This window comes from Monodelphis domestica, chromosome 1 (assembly GCF_027887165.1).
Source record: "Monodelphis domestica isolate mMonDom1 chromosome 1, mMonDom1.pri, whole genome shotgun sequence".
NCBI lineage: Eukaryota > Metazoa > Chordata > Mammalia > Didelphimorphia > Didelphidae > Monodelphis > Monodelphis domestica.
The window spans coordinates 252,758,086-252,771,559 of record NC_077227.1 but is presented as its reverse complement, the minus strand read 5'-3'; the positions used below and the strand labels follow the sequence as shown (position 1 = coordinate 252,771,559).

Below are 13,474 nucleotides of genomic sequence, written 5' to 3'. Positions count from 1 at the left end.
GGGACCCAATAAGTTAAAATGATATGTATCCCTATAAGAAAAGAGGATATTGGTAACTCTTTAAATTGTTATTATCACCTGAGTAGCTAGAAGAATTATACTTAGAGGGAACAGTGATAAACTGTACAGGATGAAATACCAAGATATAAATATGTATATAGATATATAGATATAGATATAGATATAACTAGAGTTTAAAAAGAGGTCAATACTAAGAGAAATGGGAAAAGAAACAAAATGGGGTAAATTTATATGTCGCAAAGAAGTGCATGGGTGGAGGCAAGGAGAACATCAATACACTAGAAGGGTAAAGAGATTGGAGATAGGAAATATTCAATTCTTATATGCATTGAAATTGACTCAAAGAAGGAAGAACAATCAAATATATTGGGGAGGAGAATTAATTTTGGCTCTATGGGGAAGTAGAAGGGTAAAAATGGACTGGTGGGGAGGGGAGCAATACAAGGGAGGAAGAGGATGGGGTGGTACGCTAAAAAGACTGTAAAGAAAATAAAAGGGGAATAAGAAGGGAGGGGATAGAAAGGGAAGTAAAATAAGGGTGGGAATTAGGGGGACTGATTAAAAACAAAACACTGGTGTAGAAGGAAATAGTGAAAGAAGAAAGGGAAGGACTAGGAGTGGAAATCAAAATGCTAGGAACTACACAGCTGATAATCATAACTCTGAATGCAAATGGAATTAACTCACCCATAAAACACAAGCAAATAGCAGAGTGGATTAGAAACCAAAACCCTACCATATGCCGTCTACAAGAAACACACATAGGAAAGGTAGACACAGATAGGGTAAAAGTAAGAGGATGGAGCCAAATCTATTGGGCATCAACTGATAAAAAGAAGTCAGGAGTCGCAATCATGATCTCTGACAAAGCCAAAGTAAAAATAGAAAACAGACCTAGTCAAAACAGATAGGGAAGGTAATTAGATCCTGATAAAAGGCAGTATAGACAATGAGAAAATATTAGTACTCAACATATATGCACCAAATGGCATAGCATCCATATTTCTAAAGGATAAACTAGTGGAGCTCAAGGATGAAATAGATAGAAAAACTATACTAGTGGGACACCTGAACCTTCCTCTATCCGAATTAGATAAATCAAACCAAAAAAAATAAGAAAGAGGTAAGAGAAGTGAATGAAATCTTAGAAAAATTAGAGTTACTAGATACGTAGAGAAAAATAAATGGGGACAAAAAGAAATACACCTTTTCAACAGCACATCATACATTCACAAAGATTCACCATGTACTAGGGCATAAAAACATTGCAAACAAGTGCAAAAGAGCAGAAATAATAAATGCAACCTTCTCAGACCACAATGCAATGAAAGTAATAATTAGTAAGGGTACATAGAGAGGCAAATCAAAATTTAATTGGAAATTAAACAATATGATTCTCCAAAATTGATTAAAGAACAAATCATAAAAACAATAACTTCATTGAAGAAAATGACAATGATGAGACATCCTTTCAAAATCTACGGGATGCAGCCAAAGCAGTCCTCTGGGGAAAATTTAAATCCTTGAGTTCATATATTAGCAAATTAGGGAGGGCAGAGGTCAATGAATTGTACATGCAAAATTAAAAAGCTAGAAAGTGGACAAATTAGAAATCCTCAGATGAAGACTAAATTAAAGATCCTAAAAATCAAAGGAGAAATTAATAATATTGAAAGTCTAAGAACTATTGATTTAATAAATAAGACTAGAAGCTGGTTCTTTGAAAAAACAAATAAAATGGGCATAGTACTGGTCAATCTAATTTAAAAAAGGAAAGAAGAAAACCAAATTGACAGTATACAAGATGAAAAGGGAGACCTCACCTCTAATGAAGAAGAAATTAAGGCAATCATTAAAAATTATTATGCCCAATTATATGGCAATATATATGGCAATCTAGGAGATATGGATGAATATTTACAAAAACATAAATTGCCTAGACTAACAGAGAAAGAAATGGAATACCTAAACAACCCCATATCAGAAAAAGAAATTGAACAAGCCACCAAAGAACTCCCTAAGAAAAAATCCCCAGGACCAGATGGATTTACAAATGAATTCTATCAAACATTCAAAGAACAACTAATCCCAATATTATACAAACTATTTGACAGAAAACACAAAGAAGGAGTTCTACCAAATTCCTTTTATGACACAAATATGGTATTGATTCCAAAGCCAGGTAGGTCAAAAACAAAGAAAGAAAACTACAGACCAATCTCCTTAATGAACATAGATGCAAAAATCTTATATAGAATACTAGCAAAAAGACTCCTATTAAAAGAATACTAACAAAGATGACCAGGTAGGATTTATACCAGGAATGCAAAGATGGTTCAATATTAGGAAAACCATCCACATAATTGACCATATCAACAAGAAAACCATCAAAAATCACATGATTATTTCAATAGATGCAGAAAAATCCTTTGACAAAATACAACTCATTCCTATTGAAAACACTAGAAAGCATAGTAATAGAAGGGCCTTTCCTAAAAATAATGAACAGTATATACCTAAAACCATCTGCAAACATCATCTGCAGTGGGGATGAACTAAATCCATTCCCATTAAGATCAGGAGTGAAACAAGGATGCCCATTATCACCTCTATTATTTAACATTGTACTAGAAACACTAGCTGTAGCAATTAGAGAAGAAAAATAAATTGAAGGGATTAAAATAGGCAATGAGGAGACCAAGCTATCGCTCTTTGCAGATGATATGATGGTCTACTTAAAGAATCCTAGAGAATCAACTAAAAAGCTAGTCAAAATAATCAACAACTTCAGCAAAGTTGCAGGATACAAAATAAACCCACATAAGTCATCAGCATTTCTATAATTTCCAACACATCTCAGCAGCAAAAATTAGAGAAATTCCATTCAAAAATCACCCTAGACAATATAAAATACTTAGGAATCTATCTCCTGAAACAAACACTGGAACTATATGACCACAACTACAAATCACTCTCCACACAATTAAAACTAGATCTAAACAATTGGAAAAACATCAATTGCACATGGGTAGGACAAGCTAACATAATAAAAACGACAATCGTACCCAAATTAATTTACTTACTTAGTGCCATACCCACTGAACTACCAAAAAACTTTTTTACTGAATTAGAAAAAAAAAACATAGCAAAGTTCATTTGGAAGAACAAAAGATCAAGGATATCCAGGGAAATCATGAAAAAAAAATGCAAAGGAAGATGGCCTTGAAGTCCCAGATCTCAAACTATTCTATAAAGCAGTGGTCATCAAAACAATATGCTACTGGCTAAGAGACAGAAAGGAGGATCAGTGGAATAGACTTGGGGTAAGTGACCTCAGCAAGACAGTCTATGAAGAGCCCAAAGATACCAGCTTTTGGGACCAAAATCCACTATTTGATAAAAACTGCTGGGGAAATTGGAAGACAGTGTGGGAGAGATTAGGTTGGATCAACATCTCACACCCTACACCAAGATAAACTCAGAATGGGTGAATGACTTGAATATAAAGAAGGAAACTATGAGTAAATTAGGTGAACAGAGAAAAATAGTATACATGTCAGATATTTGGTAAAGGAAAGATTTTAAGACAAAGCAAGAGTTAGAAAAAAATCACAAAATTTAAAATAATTTTGATTAATCAAATTAAAAAGTTTTTGTACAAACAAAACCAATGCAACCAAAATTAGAATGGAAGCAACAAATTGAGAAACAAACTTCATAACAAAAACCTCTGACAAAGGTCTACTTACTCAAATTTATAAAGAGCTAATTCAATTGTACAAAAAATCAAGCCATTCTCCAACTGAAAAATGGGCAAGGGACATGTGCAGGCAATTTTCAGATAAAGAAATCAAAACTACTAATAAGCACATGAAAAAGTGTTCTAAATCTCTTATAATCAGAGAGGTGCAAATCAAAACAACTCTGAGGTATCACCTCACACCTAACAGATTGGCTAACAAGACAGCAATGGAAAGTATTGCTGGTAGGGATGTGGCAAAGTTGGGACATTAATGCATTGCTTGTGGAGTTGTGAATTGATCCAACCATTCTGGAGGGCAATTTGGAACTACGCCCAAAGGGCGCTAAAAGACTGTCTGCCCTTTAATCCAGTCATAGCATGGCTGGGTTTGTACCCCAAAGAGATAGTAAAGAAAAAGACTGGTAGTAATAAAAAAAAATTGGAAAATGAGGGAATGCCCTCCAATTGGAGAATGGCTGAACAAATTGTGATTTAGGTTGGTAATGGAATACTACTGTACTAAAAGGAATAACAAAGTGAAGGAATTTCATGGGGACTGGAACGACCTCCAGGAATTGATGCAGAGTAAAAGGAACAGAATCAGTAGAACATTATACACAGAGACTGATACACTGGTACAATCGAATGTAATGGACTTCTTCCATTAATAGCAATGCAGTGATCATGAACAACCCAGAGGGATCTATGAGAAAGAATACTATCTGCATTCAGAAGAAAAACTGTGGGAGTGGAAACACAGAAGAAAAACAACTGCTTGATTACATGGGTCGAAAGGCATATGATTGGGGATAAAGACTCTAAATGATCATCCTAGTGCAAACATCAATAACATAGAAATAGGTTCTGATGAAGGACACATGCAATACCCAGTGGAATATCATGTCGGCTACAGGTAGAGTGAGGGAAGGGGAGGGAGGGAAAGAATATGATTCTTGTAACCAAGGAATAATGTTCTAAATTGACTAAATAAAATGAAAAAACAAAAACAAAAAAAAGAATTTTTTTATTTATAAGGAAAAAAAAGAACTTGACAAAAACAGAATTAAAGGGGACCTTGGGAAACCCACTAGATTCGGATTCAAATTCCATCCTCACCTCCATCATTAATTAGATATAAATCACTTTACCTTTCTAGATCTGTTTCTTCATAATTGGAAGAAGAGGAGGAGAATGAACAAGAAATTGTTTCATTAAGTTTTAGCACAAACATTCAATGAGATTATATCATTTGTTAGATTTTGTAACAACTTATAATTTACCTTTGTCTAAGAAATCTTACAGAACTTATTACTAGTTTGGACTTACACCCCAGACTATGAAGTTGTTACAACCTCCTTTAGAATCTAAAATTCTGACTCTTTGATCTAACTGAAAACCATTTTTTCATGACTGTTTTGTGGGGTAGGGAGAAAAATAAAGAGTCTCAAATCTGTTGGTTTGTGTGTGTGTGTGTGTGTGTGTGTGTGTGTGTGTGTGTGTGTGCTCTAAAAGCATAAAGGAACTTTTCCTTTCCCTTTTCTGTGCAATCCTCTTCCCCAGTCCAACCTCCCAACCAAGTGTCATTCCCCTTATTCCACCACCTTGTATCTTTTTCTCAATTAAAGCCTCACTCTTGTTTCCTATAGGGACATTTCATTCTCCCTAACAACCTGAAGTATTAAGTATCATTATTTGATTCTTTTTTTGCCATCTCCTCCAGGAAGAAAATCAGCCTACATTTAGGACACAGATATCACAGTCAAACTTGGCTCTGGAAAGAATACAGACATACACAATAGATAAAAATCAATATACTTCTTACTACTCATATTGGTTAGGATTTCCATATTTGGTTCTTTCTGTTTTTGTTTTAACTACTTTAACCCAAAACACTTGATTAAATTTTTACACCAATTGGAATGACTACATTAGGTGATGGTTTTAGATGGATTTTCTTTTCTTTCCTTTTTTTTTTAAAGAAAGCCTTACTTTCTGTCTTAGAATTATGTTGGTTCCAAGGCAGAAAAACAGTAAGGACTAGGCTATTAGTATTACACAACTTGCCCAGGGTTACACAGCTAAGAAATATCTGAGGCCACATATGAACCCAAGACCTCCTGTCTCTAGGCTCTATCTCTGAGCTACTCTCTATCCACTGAGCCACCCAGCTGCCCTTTAGATGTCTTTTTCCTGAATAAGTCAGTTTAGGTTGGAAGAGATACTCTTCAAAGTCTCTTACAGAGGGAGAGACCTTAGATCCCCCACCCCTCTCTCTGACCTTTGCCCTCTTTTTTCCTTTCTTTTCTCCCTAGTGTCCTAAAAGATTACAAGTGGAGTTACTGTGGCAAAAGTCCACAACAATCCTCGGTGACATCAGAGATCCAGTCTCACAGATGGAAGGTCTACTACGCCTCTCATCCTAAGGACATTATTTGGTAAGACTTCTGCCCCTTTCTCTTAAGAGTTCCTCTGAGCCTGGAAGAGGCCAGTGTCTCCACTGTAATGAGAGAACACTGGATAGGGATGCAACTGACCAAGGTTCGAATTCAGATTCCACTATTTTACAACTTATATGGTCTTGTACAAGTCATCTAATTGATCCATCTCCTAGTTTGGTTTAGATAATAGGTGGTCTTTATTTAACAGCTTAAGGTTTACAAAGCGTTTTATACACATTATCTCTTCTGATCTTCACAACATTCTTGTGAGGTGGGTGTTTTTATTTTATGGATGTGCCAATTGAGGCTGAACAGTCAAAATGACTAGCCCAGGGTCACACTGCTAATAAGTGTCTGAGACAGGATTCAGACTCAGATCTTCCCGATTCTCAAGTCTCAAACTCCATTTAGCATACCATTTAGCTTCCCCTTTTCACTTCAATCAAACCCTTTGATCTGACCTCTATAAGAACCCAACTTTACCTGTGCAGAAAGAACTACCAGGACCAGAGCTATCTCTTAACATAGATGGTCTCTGCTCTTGTTGAAGATATCCATAGTCCTTTAAGTATAACCAGCCCAAAGTAGGGCTCTGCCTATTCCTGGATGAACTTGTTTCAGGATTTCACAGATGGATGTTAGCCCTGGCCCCAAACTCCTTTGTACGTGGGGGCTCCACTTTTACCCCAACTCTGAAAAGGAATTAAACTACTCAGTCACATTAAATTCATGCCCTCCTAGAGAAAAAAGAGACCACTTTAGGTCTTTCCTCTCTTTGGAAGGGGACCTCAAAACCTTTCCAAAACAGATGGAAGAGCCACAGATAAAGTTAGCACCAACTAATTCAAAGAAATCAAGGTGCTTTTGGGCCACTGCTGGCAGGAAACAGGGAAAGAGGAGGGGATTTGAAGCAGCTCTGGGAGCATCTTGCCAGAAGGCAAATGGAATTTCTAGAGGCACACAGAATGGACTGGCCCTGCCTCATTCAGAAACAAAGGAAAACTACAATGTATTGGGTCTGTTCCTTCTGGAGCTTTCTTATTTTACAGCTCTTCTTTTGCATCCCTTAGGGAGCACCTACGCATCCGTGGATTTTATTGGTGGGCACGTTTCTTATTCATCAACTCTTGCCTCTTTTTCCTGATCTTCTTCCTAACCACGCCGAGCAACATCATGACCACCATCATCACGCTCAATGTCACCCGACCCATCCGGAATGTCAAGGTGATTGTTCGGCTTGAACAGAGAGGGGCAGGCAAGAAGTGAGGATGGGAGTGGTAGGAAAACATTCAAGGAAAGAGGAGTATGTTCCCATTCTTGCATTGTGCTATGGAGGAAAATGTACACAGGAGAAGAAGCAAGGGGTGACTCCCCATTCGTGACTTCTGGAGGGACAACCCAGTAATTGACTGAAGAGGGAAACAAACCCTTGATGGTTTTCTTCATTTAAAAGCTGGAGTTCTTAATCTTTTCATGTTGTGGACCCCTTTGGCAATCAAGTGAAAAGACCATATTCAAAGGCCATATTCTCCTCTGGACTACTCAGAATAATGCTTTTAAATGCATAAAATAAAAATAAACTGTCTAAGTTTAATGAGGAGACCACTTGGATTGAAATACAGTTATCAAAATATCTTTAAAAGCAAGTTTTAGGGACAGCTAGATGGCTCAGTGAATAGAGAGCTATGCCTGGAGATGGGAGGTTCTGGGTTCAAAAATGGACTTAAACACTTCCTAACTATGTGACCCTGGACAAGTCACTTAACCCCCGGGCAAACTCTTACCACCCTTGCCTTCGAGCCAATACTTAGAATTGATTCTAAGACAAAAGGTAAGGGTTAAAAACAAACAAACAAGTTTGGGGACCCCAAGAGAATTTAGGATATCCTCAGACTTGAAGAGTGAAGCTGGTGACTAGGAAAGGAAGAGGGACTGCAGATTTATTCCAAGGTCAGTCATAGGTAGGTTAACCTCTAGTCAGGAATCCATCTTTGGACCTGGTTTAAACCCTGAGCCAGCTAGGATGTCAAGGATTTGCAGGCAGCATGGCAAGGGTGGACTAGGTAACTTGAAAAGTTAGGTATCACTGGCCTTATTGGAGATGATTAAGACTAAAGATTAACAGTATTGTCTCTCCATCAAAAAAAAAAATCTTTGTGTACATCTGTGCTAGAGAGCAGGGAAAGATCCGACATGTCAGACAGCCAAGCTATCAATCAGTACCTGGAATTCTCAAGTCAAATTTGGGTAGAAATTGAGGAAATGGTCTGACAGTGTTTCAAAACTTCCAGATATTAGCCTTATCCCTCTGTCTCCTATCCCTGGAAATGGCCCCACACCTCCCAGAGGGCAAGGACATTTAGAAATATTTGCAATTAAGTAGTAAAGAATCCAAAGTTAGTTATCACCAACCTCTCCTCCATACTCCCAATATTATTCCTATACACCAACATGTACACACCCCTCTATGTTCATAAAGATCACACCCTCCCCAGAGCTAGAGAAAGTCAATTCATGCCATGCCATTTCCCTGTGTGAGTTTTCCATTGATTCTAGAAGTCAGCTATACTTTCTAGGAAAGAAGGTGAAGATCTCTGTAGGGTTGGCCACCCCATTCAATGATATCATAATGCTAGAGTTATGTCCTCCCATAGCATAAAATAGGTGCACATGGCCTTCAAAAGTGATGGGTTTAGGGTAATATCATCATTTCTAAGATGTATATATGTGGGAGGGAAATGGAAAGAGTTCTAGATTTAATGCATTGCTACTTACTAACAATGAATCTTGCACAAATCACTTAATCTCTTTGAGTCTATTTCTTATATAAAATAAGAGGCTCAGACTGAATGATCTTGAAGGCCCTTTTCTTCATAAGTACGCATATATGTGTATATATATAATGTATATATGTATACACAAACACACACACACACACACACACACACATATATATATTTCAGTCTATGACTATATTCTGGGTTCTTTTTGTATCCCCTGCACTTTGCCCAGTGCCTGGCATAGTAGACACTTACTAAATGTTCACTGATTGATTGATCTGTTCTTTGGGCAAGCAGAATTGACCTGTTTTAGCTTTGAAAGTTTGAGGAGGACTATAGATTTGAGCCAAATAGAAACTTAGACATCATGGAGACTGTGGCCCAAGGTCATCCAGGGAATAAGTAACAGAGTCAGAATTTGAACCCAGATCTTCTGGCTCCAAATACGTCATTCTTTGCTTTGCACTTGTAGAAAAGTTCAATGAAGGGGGGGGGGGGGGTAATGTGGCTGTAGGAATGAAAGAAAATAGACTATGAAAGAAAATGTCCTAGACTGGTGGGGAAGGAGACAAATTCATAAGGAAAATAATTCTCCCCACTAATCCCACCCCCATTCCATTTTATTCCCTACAGAATCCCATTATAAACCAGTTCTTCTCCTGTGTGCTATTATGGGCTTGCACTGTGATTCTTCCCTTTATTGTCTACTACTCTTCCTTTTTGGAGAAACATTGGACCAGGTGAGCCCTGTTCCCTTTCATTTCCATAACTTTGGCTGCTCTAACATCTATTCTTTCCCCAGGTGCCAATAAGTGAGCCGTTTTATCTCTTGTTTAGTCAGGGAGAATGGTGACAGACTGAAACTGCTGTCAAAGCTAGGTCAAAAATTCTCTTTAAGATCCTGGGGGCAGTTCCTCTTGGTGAAATCCTTCAGGGGCCTGGAATTCTCAACTCCTAACTGGGTTTATGGGCTCATAGTCTAAAAGGTAGAAGATTTCAGAATCTGAAGATTCCAGAGTCCATCAATAGGACCCTGCATTGTCCAGGCATTGTACTGAAGGAATGATGATGAAGAGAAGGAGGAGGAGGAGGAGGAAGAGGAGGATGACTAGCTTTTTAGAATGCCTTTGAGGTTGTAAACTGCTTTCTATATGTGTTAGCTCATTTGACTCTCATGATAACCCTGGGAAGGAGGTGCCATTATCATCCCCATTTTACAATAAGAAAACTGAGGTGGAGAGAGATTAAATGACTTGCCCAACTATCACACAGCTATGAAGCTCCTAAATTGGGATTTGAACTTAGATATTCCTGACTCAAACAAATTTATCCTGGGATGGTTAGATACCTCAGGGTCCTAGCAGCCCTCATTGTGTTATCATTATTATTGTTATTTTTTCCTCTCAGATCTGACCTTGGCCTTCAAATTTGACCATGTGAACTCATAATCCCATGTTTATGATCTTATTTCTCAGCCATCACCTTGTTTCGACTTAGTCCTAAGTAGAAAATATCCCCCACTGGGACTACTTTTATTTCTGGCTCCAGGCTTTGCTCTCTATTCACTGAGCTACCATAAGAATAGTGTTTTGATTTTATCCCCCACTTCTGAACAGGTTCCAAATTATTTTTGTTGCCTAACTCCCACCTCTAATAATCTAGTCTCTTTTTTTGCCCCCCCCCACTAAAATTGTAGGGGAATGGCTAAACAAGTTGTGGCATATAATTGTGATAGAACACTACTGAGCCATGAGAAATGATGAGCAGGTTAATTCCACAAAAAAAAAATGGAAAGACCTACATGAAATTATGAAAAGTGAAACAAGTAGAACCAAGAGAACATTATATGATGTCTTCAAAATACCTTGTGAATGTCCCCTCTAGAGAAAGAATGGATAAATAGAAACACAAAAGATATCCTTTACATATACTTTTTTTTGGTCGTGATCCCTTCTCTAGTGTGGGAAGAGGAGAGAGGGAAATATCTGGGAATTTTAATGTAACTAATAAACAAATCAATAAAAGAAAGGAGGGTAACAGATAATTTCTCCTAAATGTTCTTTCATTTGTTCTCTCTGTAGATAATACTCTCTTGGAGAAAACATGAGCATCCTTTAGCAGGTTCAGACTAGCCCAGTTGAAAGTCATCATTGCCTATTGATTTTTAAGGAAAAGTTGGTTTTAAGAAAAAATATTGGAGGCAGCTTGGTGGTTCAGTGGATTTGAGAGCCAGGCCTAGAGATTGTAGGTACTGGGTGCAGATTTGGATTCAGATACTTCCCAGCTGTGTGACTTAACTCCCAATTGCCTAGCCCTTACCACTCTTCTGCCTCAGAACCAATACAAAATACTGATTCTAAGACAGAAAGCAAGGGTTTAAAGGGGGAAAAGATATGGGGGCAGCTAGGTGGCTCAGTAGTTTGAGAGTCAAGGCTTGGAGATAGAAGATCCTGGGTTCAAATTTGACCTTAGACACTTCTTAACTGTATGCCCCTGGGCAAGTCACTTAACTCCCAATTGTCCTGCCCTTACCACCCTTTTGCCTTGGAACCAAAACACAGTATTTATACTAAGACAGAAGGTATAGGTTTAGAAAAAGAAAAAGATATGAGAGATTAAGGTCCTACAAAAACTCAGACCTCAGAAGTGATGCCTGTTCTTTTGATATCTCTTTTGAGATTGCATTTTTAGTATCTTTGACTCTCTGCTTCTTCATTATAACTAAATATTTCATTATTTTTGTCCCCTAGGTCAACTCAAAATCTGTTCACAGTATTTAAGTGTTACTTCCTTCTAATATTCATGGTGATCATCTTGCCCTCATTGGGACTGACCAGGTAGGCATACCACCACATCCAGCCATCTTCATTCCCTTCACTGGTCCTACAGAGAGAATGAGTTCTCCATCTCTCTGCCCAACACAGAAATGCAAACATTATAATTCAATTCAAGCAGTCTATTGGAACCTATTTTGTACCCAGAACAGTTCCAGATGCTTTGGGAGTTATATATAAAGTACTAATTTTTAAGGAATATTAGAAGCTATTTAGGTAGACATGTACATTTATGAACAGTTATATAACCGTGCTTTAAAAAAAAAAAACCTTCATGTTTTCTTAAAATATATTAATGAACGTATTAAATACCTAGAACAAGGGAAGTGATGTGATAGTTCCTAGACAAATCACTTCCTAAGTAATATGTTCAATTCTGGGTACCACATTTAGAATTATATATTGACATTTAACTTGGGAATATATTTAGAGAGCAGTGACTAATGTCAGGGCTACTCAAGCATGCCATAGAAAGGTTACAGGAACAAAACTTGTGCCTAAAGAAAAGACTTAGGAGGACCATGGTTTCCTTCTACCATCTGAAGTGCTGTCATTTGAAAAAAAATTGTAAATCAATTCTTTGAAATTCCAGCCAGCACCCCAAGTCCAAAATATCAGTGATAAAACCTGTTACTCACATCTTGACACAGAAGAGAGGTTGTGAATTTAAGATACAGAATGAAATACATTTTTGGACAGGACCAATGGGAAGATTTATTTTGCTTGATTAATTTTATTTGTTACAAGGATTTTTCTTTTCTTGTCCAATGAAGGGTGGGAAGGAGGGGGGAAATAAATGTAGAAAAGAAGAAGGAGGAAGAAGAGAAAGAGACAGACAGAGAGACAGAGACAGAGTTGCTAGAGTAATTTTAACTAGAAGGCCAGAAAGAATCACAAACAAGCAAAACAGCTTTAAAATTTATGTTAAATTTATTATATATCAGAAAATAAAAGCAAACTGTTATATAATAGATATTCATAGGTTCATATACAATATTCTGTTTTACTATGTTTATGGGAACATTCATTTAATTTGGAATTTGTTAAGTATAAGATAAAAAAACTTTTAAGATACAAAAAATGAGTAAAATTTAGAAGAACCAGATTTTACTTCAGTATAAGAAAGAACTTCTTGTAAAAATAGATAGGGGTGAGAACAGGACCTGTGATTTCACTGGTATAAGGAACATCCAAATGAGGAAACTCCCTCTACCCATGCAGGCTGGCACATTTTCTGTAACTTGGACTCTTAAGGAGTTGCCTAGAGACCGAGTGGTTAAGTGTGACTTAAAAAGCCAGTATATATCAAATTCTGGACTTAAACACATTCTTTTTTTACTTCAAGGCTCTGCTGTCCCTCTTGTGGAGGGACCAATAAGCAGAGATTAATGTGTGCTTTTCAGAGATATTATATAAGTGATTCCCATATTAAGTAGGTATGTTGGACTAAATGAACCAAGGGCAGGGGTGGAAGGTCCCTCCCTTCTAGTTCTATAATAGGATGAGATATTCAGTGGCTTCTAAAGAGCAAAGGGGATTGTTGGCTAGAGTGGTTAGGAGGACCCTATAGGGGAGGGAGGATCTGAGACAGATCTCTTTGGACTTAAATAAGCAAATAGCTGAAGAAGCAGAATGTTCCAAGAGTAGCCATCCGAAGAG

The 13,474-nt window shown here is 37.4% G+C and overlaps 1 protein-coding gene across 16 annotated transcripts in view; it reads left to right on the top strand.

Annotated features, from left to right (window-relative positions):
- Window positions 1–13,474, top strand: part of TMEM63C (transmembrane protein 63C) — a 230,531-nt gene that overhangs the window by 204,519 nt on the left and 12,538 nt on the right. For all 16 annotated transcript variants that reach the window (XR_001626537.2, XR_457336.3, XM_056810623.1 and 13 more), the window contains 4 exons: window positions 6,076–6,198; window positions 7,272–7,425; window positions 9,615–9,721; window positions 11,732–11,818. Coding sequence is in view for 14 of the 16 variants with exons in the window: in XM_056810623.1 (XP_056666601.1) it covers window positions 6,076–6,198; window positions 7,272–7,425; window positions 9,615–9,721; window positions 11,732–11,818 (471 nt within the window). In the remaining 2 variants the exon portion in view is untranslated. The remainder of the gene's footprint in view (window positions 1–6,075; window positions 6,199–7,271; window positions 7,426–9,614; window positions 9,722–11,731; window positions 11,819–13,474) is intronic.